Source organism: Phoca vitulina, unplaced genomic scaffold (genome assembly GCF_004348235.1).
Source record: "Phoca vitulina isolate PV1807 unplaced genomic scaffold, GSC_HSeal_1.0 scaffold37, whole genome shotgun sequence".
Taxonomy (NCBI): domain Eukaryota; kingdom Metazoa; phylum Chordata; class Mammalia; order Carnivora; family Phocidae; genus Phoca; species Phoca vitulina.
The window spans coordinates 15854560-15869970 of NW_022589740.1; the positions used below are offsets into that span (position 1 = coordinate 15854560).

Consider the following 15411-nt stretch of genomic DNA (forward strand, 5'->3'; position numbering starts at 1 on the left):
CACACCTAGAATTTCTTTTAAGTAACTCACAACATGGTGTATCAGCACCATCCAACTGAAATGTAATGCAAGCCATACACACATTTTTTAATTTTTCAGTGGTCACATTTTAAAGAATAAAAATAAATGGGTAAAATTATTTTTCATAGTATATGTATTTAGCTAATATATCCAAAATATAATCATCTGAACATGAAATCAATGTAAAAATTGAGACTTTTTTCTTTAAAAAAATTTTTTTTTATTATGTTATGTTAGTCACCAGACAGTACACCGTTAGTTTTTAGATGTACTGTTCCATGATTCATTGTTGGCATATAACATCCAGTGCTCCGTGCAATACGTGCCCTCCTTAACGAAGTCTTTGCGATCCGATGTTTATTTTACATTAACAACACAACTCAAGTTGTCCTAGCCACATTTCCAAGGCTCAGTAGCCACATGAGGCTAGTGGCTACTGCACTGGCCAGCACATGTCTAATTTAGAATAACGGTTTCAGATGGGATTTTAGTGGCAGACCATCTTCTTCAGATAAAATCTTAGGCTGGGTCCTATGATGTAAATTGACCAGAGCAGAGCAGCTCAGATTGGAGCGTGGAGCGCAGGCAGAATCTCAAGAGCCCCACTTAGAATGCCCTCATCTGCCCCTCGTGCCACTCCCAGGCAGTCCTTGAGCAAGTCCACGAAAACTCTGCCATGCAGTGGCTCTCACCCTTCTATTGCGCAATTGACTCCAATCTTTGAAAGAATTGGCCTTCCAAACACACTTGCATTAAGTAACCATACACTTGTGTTCTCTTGTTTTCATTCCAGAAGCACCTATAGTCGCTGCTCAATACTTCTAATCAGAATAAGATAAATGAGAGAATACATTGAATTGGGGGTGGGGGTGGGGTGGGAGGGTGGTGGAAAGTTGGCATTATCACTAGTAAATGTGGAGTTCGCTTTCCATTAGATTTTCTGATACCACCATTACTAGATGTGTGGGGCCTTTATTCTAAGTAAGATTGCCAGATAAACCCTATACTTTGATGTACTAAATCTGACAACCCTAATCCCAATGCCCTAGGGCGGTGCAGTGGGCTGGAGCCCTTGGGTTTTTCATCAAGACCAGGCAACCATCACTAGGTTAGTTAATGTCTCAACCTCAGCCAATCAAAACAGAACACCAGCTTTTTAAGATTTTTTTTTTTTTTTTGCAGGGATTGTAGAAATTATTAGTGATCTTGTAAGCACAGTTTGAAAAACTATAAATTTCTTTAATTGGGTTTGAGACTTCCCCAGTGGATTAAGGATGATGGTTCTTGGGATTCCCAGTATCAAAAGTTCATCAACACATCCAGACAATGAAATCCTCTTCAGTGCTAAAAAGAGATGAGCTATCAAGCCATGAAAAGACATGGAGGAAGCGTAAATGCATATTACTAAGTGAAGGAAGCTGATCTGAAAAGGCTACATATTGTATGATTCCAACGATAAGACATTTTGGAAAAGGCGAAACTATGGTGGAGACAGTAAAAGGTCAGTGGTCGCCAGGGGTGATGGGCAGGTAGAGATGAATAGATGGAGCACAGAGGATTTTAGGGCAGTGAAAATATTCTGTATGATATTATAATGACAGCTATGTATTATTATATAGTGGTCCAAACCCATAGAATGTGCAACAGCAAGAGAGAACCCTAAGGTAACCTAGAGACTTTGGGTGGAAATGATACGTCTATATAGGTTTATCTTTGGTTAAAAAAAAAAAGTATCATTCTGGTGATTGATGTTGATAATAGGGGACCCTATGCACGTGTGGGGGCAGAGTCCATGGGAAATCTCTGTACCTTCCCCTCTATTTTGTTGTAAACCTAAAACTCCTCTAAAAAAAAAAAATAGTCTTACAAAAAAAAGTGCATCAACACATTCTCCCTGAGAATGTACTCAAAGGATGGCTGGTCCAAGCTGGGTGCATCTTGCAGCCATTCTGAGGCTTGTGCCTCCTCCTATATTTGACTTGAACCCTCGATGTGCCTGGTGGAAGTTTTCCACATGTGGGGCTCATCGTGTCTACCATCCTTCCTTCACCATGCCACACACGTCCTGTCCTGCTTAGTGAATCTTTGTGTTGTCTTCCAGTTTTGCAATATCTAGATTATAAAACTTGGGTGCAGGTTTTCTCCTAGGTTATAAACTGGGTGGAAGAAAGGGTGAATTCCGAGATACCTTCCTAAAACATTAGCTGTCGTACTAAGAAATGAAGAGGCACAAAAATTACAGGGAAAATTTAGCGACCTAAATAAGCAATTTACCAAGCAGATTTTATTTCATTCACATTTGACTGCCCAATGGTATCAGAGTAGTAAAAAAATACGCCAAAGCACTGGACAGGGTGAGGGTAGGGCAGAGATGGCACAGCAAGGCCTAATATTCCCTTTGTATGCGGTTGGTTCCTCCGTAATTCGCTCATTCCTTACCTTTACACAATTAACTTTTTATTTATCCTCCTCACAAAATTGTTTGAAATAAAAATCCAGGCTGGTAGCCAAAACCGCCTAAGTCTTTCCAGCTTCCTCTTCCTGTGCAGAATGACAACGTGGATGTCCCCGGGGGTTGCTTTGCATTGCTGAACTCATCCTGTGGGGGTCAGTCCAAGGGAAAGCCAATAGTGAGTTCTGAATTCTAAAGAAATATCAAAGCCATCTTTATGGGTCCCACGGTTCCTGCAGATCCTTAGAAGCAACGATAAATGTAGGTTGTTAAACTTGGAAACAATAGAAAACAATCTGGAAATTAACAAACTGCCTTTGGCAAAAGACTGTGTACCCCAGGTGTACAGATTTTCCAATAAATCAATGTAGGAGATGTAACTTGTGACAGGTAGTGCCTTTGGGGATCACCCCTGATATGAGATTCTCCCGAATTGCTGCTGGCCTTCTGGAAAATAGAAACAATCTTAACACACATATGTTGTGACCTAATCTTTCTACTACACTTTTCTCTTTTAATTTTTCCTACCCTTCATTTCTCTTCATTAAAAAAAGAACTTTAGTATTTTAAAAATTGGAGTAAGACATCTAAGCTATGTTTTAGAAAAATGTAGGTTGGGAAAAGGAAGAAAAGGAGGGGAAGATTCTTTCATCAGAGACCACAGTTATGTTGCAGAACATGTAAGAGAGTCTGTATGAAGCTAGAGGTAAGATAAAAATAGAATGGCTTTCTCAGATTTCAAACTATACTATAAATCGATAGTAATCAAGACAGTATGGTACTGGCACAAAAATAGACACATAGATCAACGGAACACGATAGAGACCCTAGAAATAAACCCATGCTTACATAGTTAATTAATCTATAACAAAGGAGGCAAGAATATTCAATGGGGAAGAGATAGTGTCTTCAATAAATGGTGTTGGGAAAACTGGACAGTCACATGCCAAAGAATGAAACTGGACCACTTTCTTACACCATACACAAAAATAAACTCAAAATGGATTAAAGGCTTAAATGTAAGACCTGAAACCATAAAACTCCTAAAAGAAAACACAGGCAGTAAACTCTTGAACATCGCAATATGTATTAGCAAAATTTATTAGCAATATTTTTCTGGATCTGTCTTCTCAGGCAAGAGGAACAAAAGCAAAAAATAAATAATTGGAACTACATTAAACTACAAAGCTTTTGCACAGCAAAGGAAACTATCAATAAAACAAAAGGACAACCTACTGAATAGAAGAAGATAGTTGCAAATGATATATCCAATAAGGGGTTAATACCCAAAATATATAAAGAACTCATACAACTTAACAAAAATACAATCTGATTGCAAAATGGGCAGAGGTCTGGAATAGACATTTTTCCAAAGACATACAGATGGCCTACAGTCACATGAAAATATATTCAACATTATTACTCATCAGGGAAATGCAAATCAAAACCACAATGAGGTATCTACCTTAGACTGGTCAGAATGACTAGTACCAAAGAGACAAGAAATGGCAGGGGGGCGCCTGGGTGGCTCAGTCATTAAGCGTCTGCCTTCGGCTCAGGTCATAATCCCAGGGTCCTGGGATCGGGCCCCGCATCGGGCTCCCTGCACCACGGGAAGCCTGCTTCTCCCTCTCCCACTCCCCCTGCTTGTGTTCCCTCTCATGCTGTCTCTCTCTCTGTCAAATAAATAAATAAAATCTTTTAAAAAAAGAAAAAAGAAAAAAGAAATGGCAGGTATTGGTGAGGACATAGAGAAAAGGGAATCCTTGTACACTATTGGTAGGAATGTAAATTGGTACAGCCACTACGGAAAACAGTATGGAGATTCGTCAAAAAATTAAAAATTGAAATACCATATTATCCATTAATTCCACATCTGTGCATTTATTCAAAGAAAAATGAAAACACTAATGTGAAAAGATATATGCATCCTAAATTTATAGCTGCATTCTTTACAACAGCCAAATTATGGAAGCAGCCCACATGTCCATTGACAGATGAATGGCTAAAGAAGATGTGGTATATTTATACAATGGAATGTGACTTACCCATAAAAAAAGAATGAAATCTTGTCATTCATGACAACATGGATGGACCTAGAGGGTACTATGCTAAGTGAAATAAGTCAGACAGGGAAAGACCAATACCATATGATTTCACTTTTACGTGGAATCCAAAAAAAAGATAAACGAACAAACAAGTATATTTATAACTACAGAGATCAAACTGGCAGTTACCAGAGGGCAGGGGGTGGGACGATGAGTACAATTATGAAGGGGATTAGGAGGTACAAACTTCCAGTTATAAAATAAGTAAGTCACCAAGATGGAAAGTACAGCATAGGGAATATAGTCAATAATATTGTAATAACTTTGTACGGTGGACAGATGGTGACAAACTTAGCGTGGTGGGCACTTTATAATGTACATAATTGTTGAATCACTGTTGTATATCTGAAACTAATATAATATTTTATGTCAACTACACTTCAATTGAAAACTTAAAAATAATAAAATGGCTTTAAATTTCTATCACTACAGGCAGCCCACAATCTAAGAAATAGTTGGGTAATAAAGGTTTATTCTCTAAACTGTTGTTCAGAGCTCAGAATTTTATTTCCATAGAAACATCATAAATGATTGAGCTCAAAAATAAATAAATAATAAATAAATAAATAAAATAAATGATTGCGCTCATAGACCAGACATGAAAAGTTGATTTAACTCCATAATGATTGTGAAGGACAGGACTCATGGATCTACTTCAAATTCAACTAACCACTCTGTATGGTATTCTTCTGATGTTTAGACCTATATCACGTTCTGACTCAGAATACTAGGCACATTCCATGCCCCACCTCCCCACCCCCGCCATCTATCTCCTTGCTCTTGTTTTGAAATTCTCAGCAGAAACACCAGGACCTTCCTAATGGAATGAATGAGAATTCAGGTCTCCTGTCTCCAAACCCTTTCCAGAAGTTATCCCTCAATATCTGGGTAAAAGGTAACACTTGGGTCAGTCATTCTTGGGGTCTCTGAATTAGGAGAGTGGGGTATTACCTCCACAGAAACAGAGCCTGTAGATTCAGACCTCCTCTACTTGGTGGGTCATAAGGTGTTAAGGTAGATAGTATGACTGAAAGAGCATTGGACTGTGTGGTCAACAAAACTGAATTTGAATCTTGACCATTACCTATGTAACCTTGAATGAATGACTTGACATATCTGGGCCTTACTTTTCATTTATTTAAAAAATAATAAATAAGGGAACCTGAGTGGCTCAGTCGGGTAAGCATCTGACTCTTGATTTCAGCTCAGGTCGCAATCTCAGGGTTGTGAGATCCAGCCCTGCGTGGGGCTCCATGCTGAATGTGGATTCTGCTTGGGGTTCTTTCTCTCCCTCTCCCTCTGGCCCTCCCCACCTCTCTTCTTCTGTAAAAAAAAAAAAAAATAAGTAAAAAAAAGAATAATAATAATAAATAAATAGTATGTCCAATTTTTGAAAAGAAAGTTTTTAGCTTTCAATAGAATTTCAAAGGAATCTATCACCACCACCACCACCCTTCCCAAATTAAGAACAACTGGACAAAATGATGTGCTAAATTCTTTTAACCATGGCATTTTAAATTCTAAGTCTAGTATTTCTTAGAATCTGCCTAACCATGATTTCCTCACCAACTGAGTATCAGGACCCTCCAAATCATCTGGTATCATCCTCCTTCTCCATATTAGTTAAACAACAAGCAGAATGACAAAAGTTTTATAACCTTTCTACATGACTTCTCATTCTCTGAAAACCTTTCTTTTTGCTGTCATAAAAGATCTATCACTTCCAAATCCTCAATTTCCAAATGAGAGTTTACTTTGATTGGACTAACTGGTAATTTCTAGGTCTGCACTTGGTGTCTTGTAGACATTTTTTTCCCCCATCTCCTCAATCAATTCATCCTTCTGCTTCAATTTGCTTGACATGTTCCTTGCTCCTTAAGAGTTTTGGACCCAAGACAGAGGTTGAAATCTAAGGTCAGCCCTCATAATTTAGAATCACTCTTTTTTTTTTCTTTCAGGAAAAGGAGCATTGAATTGCTTATCCTGTGTGTGGAGTTACCACCTAGTGGGAGGAATCTGCATCTCGGACTGTCTGGTGGGGGAGTACAGAGTGGGAGAGGTACTGAGAGCTGGGCATGCTCTGCCCTCCCCCGTTTCTGCAGAGCCATGGGAGCTCGCTCCCACAGGTCATTCTGGGCAAAGTCAAGAAGTCCTAAAATTCCTAAACTTGCTCTAGTTTTATAATCTTCTACCACTGCATCACAGAGGAATGGTGCTACCCATCTGTAGCCTTAATCCCAGCCAAAGGAACTGAGATGACCTGAGATAAATAATGGGAAAGTTAGATAATGAGCACCCCAGATTTACCTCTACATTCATTGCTCGTGACCTTAGAAGTTTCAGGTCCACTTAAGAATATTATATCAGGGGGTGCCTGGGTGGCTCAGTCGTTAAGCATCTGCCCTCAGCTCAGGTCATGATCCCAGGGTCCTGGGATCGAGCCCCGCATCAGGCTCCCTGCTCGGCGGGAAGCCTGCTTCTCCCTCTCCCACTCCCCCTGCTTGTGTTCTCTCTCTGTCAAATAAATAAATAAAATCTTTAAAAAAAAAAAAGAATATTATATCAGAAATAAGAAATATTGGGGTGCCTGGGAGGCTCAGTCAGTTAAGCATCAGACCTTGATTTTGGCTCAGGGTCATGATCTCAGGGTCCTGGGATCAAGCTCCAGGTCGGGTTCTACGCTCAGCGTGGAGTCTGCTTGAGATTCTCTCTGCTTCTCCCTCTTCCCTTCCCCCACTCAATCCCTCTCTCTCTCTCTCAAATAAATAAATAAATCTTAAAAGAAAGAAAGAAGAAATATCTTCTCTCCTACCCCTCTGCTGTCTAACCTGAAGTGCCTGAATAATGTCAAAACTACACAACTGCTGTTGGTCTTTCATTTCCTCCACCCCTGCCCAGTGTATTAGGAGAGATATATTTCATTTCCTTGCCTAGAAACCATGGATATTCTGAGTTCACTAATTTCTTGTGTTTCCAAACTGTAGAAATTAAGTAAATCTCTCCATGGTGAAATTAACATGACCCAACCTATTCACATAGGAGCTCTCTTCACATCCTTACACCTTGGAGAAACTCCTGTTTCAGAGAGATTAGATAATTTGCTAAAGATCACATGAGTAGTAAGTAACAAGGCTGGGATTGAACCCGGGGATCCTGACAGCTAACCCAGGATTTGATAAGATAATAACAGGTGAGAAAGCACCTTACCAGCACCTGAAACATGCCCAAGTGCTCAATAAAGGCAATTTCCATTCCTTAATTTTTCTACCATCCTTCCAAAACACAGAAAAGAGGAAGACCTCTTCCCTCATCTACATTTCTAGCATCACCGGAGCAGCAACTTGTCAGGAGGGAAGCCGCTTTCTCCTTATCTCTTATTTCACTGTCTTAGCTAACCAGTCACAAATATAATGGGGCAGGGCCACAAGCATCTAACAACCACAGAGGCCAAGCTGATTAGTGTACCTGAGTGAAGGGTGTTGGGTCAAAGAAAACCCCAGCGAGGACTTGATGACAAGTGGAATTTGTTGGTGACATTGGAGCAAGTGCTGGGGATTCTATCAACTAGGAGAGCACAAAAAGAGGGTCACTGCCCCTCAGCTGTCTGGGATGTTGCCATGTGGGAGTGATTACTGTGTTGACAGTCTAGTTTTTAAAGAGAAACTAGGAACTGACTGACAAGTGAAATATCCCAATTTTGAAATGTAGGCAAAAGAATTGAAAATTTTTTAAAGTGTGAAGGTCAATTTTAGTAATGAGCCAGACACAACTTTTCCTTGACCAGGTACAGCCCATTAGCTGTCAGTTGGTAACTTGAGCCATTCTAGAAGCCTGTTCTCCCACTATTGTTACCAGCAAATCTCAGATGGAGAGACCCAGAGATGGTTTCCTCCAAGTGCAGACAGTTTGTTCTTTCACCCTGAACAGTTAAAATGGACCCAGAACAAGCTATCTTTCTTCTGTCCCCCACATGCCTCCCTCCCTCATGGAGACAAGATGGAACTCCCACCTGGGAACCCCAGTGGCTTGTTGATTCCTCCACACTCAAAAAGAATCTCCCAATTGTTCTTACCAGGGCGAGAAGTTTAACTGTGAAAAATGCCATGAGAGCTGTGTGGAGTGCAAGGGACCTGGCACCAAGAACTGTACCATGTGCCCCGCCAGCCTGGTGCTGCTGATGGATGACAACCGTTGCCTACACTGCTGTAACATGTCCGATCCCGCCAACGCCCAGGACTGCTGTGACTGCCGGAACACCACAGGTGAGCAGAGAGGAAGAGCAGCCTGCAGAGGAAGGGCCTGTCCTCTGGAGGGGGATGAGAGCAGAGGGGAGAGGAGGAGAGTTCCAGAGAATAAATAAAGCTACCTTCTTCTTGCATGCCTGCTGTGTACCTAAAACTTTCTGTCAATCAACTCATAGAAGTAGATATTTTTATTTTTATTTTTTATTTTTTTTAAAGAGTTGTTTATTTCAGAGAGAGTGTGAGAGCACAAGTGGGGAGAGGGAGAGAGAGAATCTTCAAGCAGACTCCCTGCTGAGCGTGGAACCCGACTCGGGGCTCAATCCCAGGACCCTGAGATCATGACCTGAGCTGAAATCAAGAGTTGGCCACTTAACCAACGAAGCCGCCCAGGTGCCCCTAAGTAGATTTTTTTGAAGGAATCTCTACACCCAACGTGGGGCTCTAACTCATAACCCTAAGATCAAGAGTCGCATGCTCTACCTACTGAGCCAGCCAGGCGCCCCTATAAGTAGATATTATTAATCCCCTTTTGAGGATGAGGAGACCAAGACCCAAAGGGTTTGATTAGCATGTTCAAGTCCATAGCAATGTTAAGGGCTCATCTGGAATTAGACTGTAGGCCCTTTGGACTGCAAAGCCTGCATTCTTTCCACTGGTGTCTGCCTCTAAGATAAGAACTCAAGTCTGTCTAGAATCTCATGTTTTTAAAAAGATTTTATTTATTTACTTCAGAGAAAGAGAAAGAGAAAGAGAAAGAGAGAGCAAGTGAGTGAGCAGGGTGAAGGGCGGAGGGAGAGAGAGAATCTCAAGCAGACTCCCCACTGAATGTGGAGCCTGACGTGGGGGCTCGATCTAATGACCCTGAGAGCATGACCTGAGCCGAAACAAAGAGTCAGACGCTTAACCGACTGCGCCACCCAGGCGCCCCTAGAATCTCATCTTTATAACTTTACTTTCTTCTTTTTTATTCCTCTCTCCTGGAAAAACAAGGAAAAGAAACAACTATCCAAAAAGCCGATGCCAATATTACCTTGATTCTGCTGTAGACTCATTCTATGGAAGTTAGCCAAATTCTAGGACTCCCCTTAGAGACTTAAGGCATTTTAAAAATGAAATTTCATCAAAGGCTAAAAAGAAACAAAACCCTTTTTACCAATTCCCAGGCCCCCAACTGTCTCCTACCCCCGACCTCATCTATATGTATATGGGTACTTGGACTTCATAGGCCACAAACTCAGAAGGATCCCATATGGAGTGATACATAAATATAAAATATTTTTATTTATATGTTTATTATATATTAGATATTTGTTTTCTTAAAATACATTCTCTAGTCCAGAAGCAGATCATTTCCTTGGGGTTCAGATGTATCGTGGACTGACAAAGAGACATCATATTTATTTGAGCCTGTCCATGTATAAGTGAGGTAAATCTCAGACCCATAATTGCTACTAGCCATTTCTTTTTTATTTTTTTTATTAGCCTTTTCAATTAAACTCTAAATATCATCTTTCCAAAAATGAAATATTTCCTTCTTTTAGCTTTCCTACCCCCCAAAACAGCTGGTCTCTCCAGCCCTTCATACATATCCACCTTCAGGGTCTGATTGCCTAATATCCACACTATGTCAGCTAAGAATAATAACCCTCATTACATCAATGGCTTTAAATGAAACCAGAAGTGTGTGTGTGTTGGGTGCAGAGTTTCTCCAAGACTGTTCCAACTATTTAGTTAGCTTTCCTGGGCCTTCTGTGGCACTTGAAGATCCACCTGGGGCAACTCTGCAAAAGTCTAAATACTCTTGATTACCTGCTCATATTTTTACTGAGACTCTGCTCCTTTAAAGAAACCAGATCACAGAGGCTGACCCTGACTCTGCAGACCTACGCCTGGAGAAGAGTAAGACATGATTCCATATGGCGCCCTAGTAATTGAAACAATCTCGAAACATCTTTGATTCTCCTGCCCTAGGCAGTATTTACCTCCAAGTACCACATACAGATCACATATCCATCCCTCTGGTGCTTTAATATTTCCTCCAGAGAAAAATTCTGTGCTGATATTGTTAATGACAAAAACAATTATGATAGTGCTATTATTTTAGAAGAGGAAATTCTGCTTGATGGGCAAAAATCCCATGAGGGTGGAAATTTGGATAAAATAAGCAACTTATTTATCACTAGCAAAAAGAGAGGGAAAGACATAGTGGTGATGAATCAGACCTAATTGGCCAGTATGTAATAAGCAAAAATAATGGCCCCTAAAATAATTGGCAGCAGAATTACATCCATTAAGCTAGTATATGTAATGTACCTAAAATCTCATAAAAGAATCCTGGGGGCAGACCCAGGTGGTTCAAAAACCACTTATGGAAGACTACCCTGTATTTCAACTTGTACATCCTACAGAGCCTGCTAGTTTTTTCCCTGGTGTTCTCATACTCTCTTTCACTCTTCCATTTGGCAGGTTGAAGAATAGGGGGAAAAAAAGTGGGTATCTTACCCAAATCATACCACCTGAATAAATGAGTGAAAAGTAAGAAAAATGAGCTCATCACTGAATTTGTGGCTTGGTCCTTCCTTTTGTGACAGTTTTGGTTACTCCATGTTCTCAATCAAGGCATCAAAACAGAGGCTGGTGGATGAACGACAGGGAGTAGAGCTCTCAACTTTAGAAATCTTAATTATGACACAAGAGTCCCCTATCACTCAACTTGGTCATCAGAATTTAAAGAAGCTACCTCTCTTCCTGTCAGATTAGGGCTACAGAATGCATGACCCCAAAAACACAACTGTCAGAGTGTTTGACCGAACACCTCCAGTCCATAGCATGCAATTTAGATTCCTGGGTTTGATTTTTTTTTTTTTAAGATTTTATTTATTTATTTGACAGAGAGAGACACAGCAAGAGAGGGAACACGAGCAGGGGGAGTGGGAGAGGGAGAAGCAGGCTTCCCGCAGAGCAGGGAGCCCGATGTGGAGCTCGATCCCAGGACCCTGGGATCATGACCTGAGCCCAAGGCAGACGCTTAATGACTGAGCCACCCAGGCACCCCTGGGTTTGAATTTTAATTGTTCCACAGACAAGCTTTTGCCTCTGACAGGCAGCTATTCACGTCCTCTCTGTGGGCCTCAGTTTCCTCAACTGTCAAGCAAGAGACTGACCTAATTAATTTCTTTTTTTTTTTTTAATATTTCACTGAGTTCTACTTATTTACCAGAGTAAGTTAACTTGGTATTTAAAACAAATCTTCAGGGACGCCTGGGTGGCTCAGTTGGTTACCCATCTGCCTTTGGCTCAGGTCATGATCCCGTGGTCCTGGGATCGAGTCCCACATAGGGCTCCTTGCTCAGCGGGGAGCCTGCTTCTCTCTCTGCATGCCGCTCCCCCTGCTTGTCCTCTCCCATTCTCTCTGAGACAAATAAATAAAATTTTTTAAAAATCTTTTTTTTAATTTTATTTTTTTATTATTATGTTATGTTAATCACCATACATTACATCATTAGTTTTGATGTAGTGTTCCAAAATCTTAAAAAAAAATAATAAAAAAAAAAAATTAAACAAATCTTCAGGGGTGCCTGGGTGGCTCAGTCGGTTGAACATCAGACTCTTGATCTCAGCTCAGGTCTTGATCTCACATCATGAGTTCAAGCCCCATGTTGATTTCCACTGGGCACGTGGATCCTACTTTAAAAAATTAACAAACGAAAAATAAAACAAACCCTATTCTCCAGCTGATTTGCTTTTTCTCTACATTTAGCTGTGGAGATTCTCTTCTGCCAGTCTTCAGGTGATTTCCTGGGTTATTTACACTGATGTGGGTCTTATCTAGATGTGATGAGGTGAGCCTAGGATCCTCCTACTCCACCATCTTCTCCAGAAGTCTGACCTAATTAATTTCTAAGGCCCCACACAACTGTAAGAGTCAATGGTTTGGGGGCACCTGGCTGGCTCAGTCAGTAGAGAGAGCGACTCTTGATCTCAGGGTCATGGGTTCGAGCCCCATATTAGGTATAGAGGCTACTTAAAAAAAAAAAAGTCAATGGCTTTATAAATAATCTTCTCTGACCTTGAATGTTGGACCAGGTTGAAGGGTACCTGGGGAGAGGAATCAGTCTTAGAGAAAGTCAGAGTTGAAACAAAAAATAGAGCATTTAGCAGTAACTGAAGCATGGCCCAAGATGGAATATTTCTCTTAAGAAAGAGATAGAAAAATCGATTGGTCAGGTTGGATACTTGGTGACTGACTCATGAGGTATGAGGATGAGGGGACTCTATTTCTCAAACTGACCTTCATCCTAGAAGGGTTTGTTGGTATCATCAGACACAGACTGGGACTCTCAGGGGGTACACAGAACAATTCTGTCGAGTGGTGTGCCCTCTAGGGAAATCAGAGATAGGGATTCTACCATTTTAGTTTTCAAAGATAAAGCAAAGCTTTTTACCTCAGAAGCTAATTTTCCTCATTCCATTTCTTCTCTCCCACCCTTCCCCTCTCCGCTCTTCCTTTGGGGTCTTCTTCCAACAGAGGAGTGTATCCTTCAAGCAAGTGAAATTGGGCCTGTGGGCAAACAGACCAAGATAGCCCTGTTCATCACCTCCTCCGTTATGCTGGTGCTTCTGCTCGGGGCAGCTGTGATTGTCTGGAGGAAATCGCGGGGCCGAGTCCAGCCAGTAGCGAAGGCCGGCTATGAGAAGCTGGCTAACCCTAGCAAGTCATACGTTTCCTATAAGAGCAGCCCCAGCTTTGAAGAGGATCAGGTGATTGAGTACAGGGACCGGGACTATGATGAGGATGATGATGATGACATTGTCTACATGGGCCAAGATGGCACTGTTTACCGGAAATTTAAGTATGGGCTGCTGGATGATGAGGAGGAGGATGAGCTGGAATACGATGACGAGAGCTACTCCTACCAGTAGACAAGAGGCCACCCGCCCCTCACCCTTCCCCATTCCACTCACAGGCATGCATTCGAGCGTTACAGTTTTGGAGTTTTATCCCCACACATCAGGCTGATGGGTGGGTGTTTGTCTTTGTCCTCTTAACCGTGAGTCCAACTAGAGTATGTAAGAATGCTGAAATAATTTGTTCTTCTTTTGAGTGGCTAAACTCAATTAACAATAACTGAGGAACAAGGATAAAATTCAGAGAGATTTCCCTCAAAATAATAAGTCAAAATACAGGAAGTGAAAAAAGTGAGATTTGTACATTTCATGAGATTAAAAAATATTGGACCTATAGGAATTCTGTTTCTCAGCTGTCTTGTGGAGATATTTGCTGCCTTCTGGGATTCTGATATTTCTGTAAATGATTTGGGGGTATGGGGAGACAAAAGAGTTGTTTGTCTCAGGGGATTTTTCTCTCCTGTCAGCCATCTTTAGGCAAAGGTTGGTTCTGCTAGGGCCAGCTAAAGAGGGTTCTCCTCCTCGTGCCCTTTATCACTCGCCTCCAGACTGCCCCTGGGGAGCAGAAGACACTACCTGTGCTAAGGGTGTTCCCAACCTACTTGGAGTTGAGGAAAGAAAAGGGAGCCAGCATTAGAGCCAAGGAACCATGTGCTCCCAGGGCTCTGGTTCTTCTCCAAGAATCCGCAGCCATCCTGTTCTAGGGACAAAGCAAGCTCAGGCAGGACATAGATAGCAGCAAGCCAGTAGGACAGAAATCACTACATTTCCAAGAATTGCAGCATTACACCCTCATGATTTTCTAACAGCTTTTGTGGTGGGAAACACCAGCTAAGACACTGAGTAATAAAAGAAAAATGGTAGTGTTAACCTAACATAAAATGGGATAAAATGACAAGAACTGCATCTACTCTGAGAGGAAAAAAAAAAAACACAAAACGTTTTTAGCTACCAAATCAAAAAGATTTCATTGACAGCCTGTCATGGAGCTGAGAACTCCCTGTAGAAAAAGTTGGAGCGGATTCTAACGTGGAAAATCCCAACGTCCTGCTCACGAGCGTAATCCAGTTGCCCACCAGCCTTCCAACACTCTCTACCACTGTGATCCATTTCTAGACATCCTAGGCTCTCCTTGGTCCACTCTCCTGTCAAGTACAAGCTCGGATTTGGGCACAGGGCCATTTTCTACCAATAGTAATACAGAGAGAGGGGCTTTTACTCTGTGAAATCATGTAAGCAGGGTTTTGCAGATTTTCTTGTCCAAGCAGAAGCTAGAGCCAGAACTGGGAGGAGATCACGAAAAAATGACATTTTCAGATGACAATGTTAAAATGTCCTTAACTGGGTTTGAGATTTCCTAAAAAATTTATCACACACCTCCTATGTAATTGGTATCGAGCTAACTAATTTGTTTAAAAAGTCACCTCACTTAATATCATGACTTCATGAGGTTAGCACCATTATACCCTGTTTTTATAGGAAACCTAAGACTCTTGCGAGGTTAAGTAAAAGAATGGCCCTGAAGTGCAAATTCTTAATAGCTATGCGATACTGGCATAAAATAAGAAGCAACCTAAATATAGTATAAAAGAGTGTATATTATTTTATTTCATGATATGACAACTATATTATCTTTACTAAATTCATGCATTTTGCTTTTCTTTTAACATAACGTATC

At 41.1% G+C, this 15411-nt stretch overlaps 1 protein-coding gene across 2 annotated transcripts in view; it reads left to right on the plus strand.

Moving 5' to 3' along the window:
• PCSK5 (proprotein convertase subtilisin/kexin type 5) overlaps positions 1-14058 on the plus strand; it is a 456955-nt gene extending 442897 nt beyond the window's left edge. For both annotated transcript variants that reach the window (XM_032427639.1, XM_032427640.1), the window contains 3 exons: positions 6540-6640; positions 8657-8843; positions 13354-14058. In XM_032427639.1, the coding sequence (XP_032283530.1) occupies positions 6540-6640; positions 8657-8843; positions 13354-13748 (683 nt within the window). In that variant the 3' untranslated portion in view covers positions 13749-14058. The remainder of the gene's footprint in view (positions 1-6539; positions 6641-8656; positions 8844-13353) is intronic.
• Positions 14059-15411: the final 1353 nt, after the last annotated feature.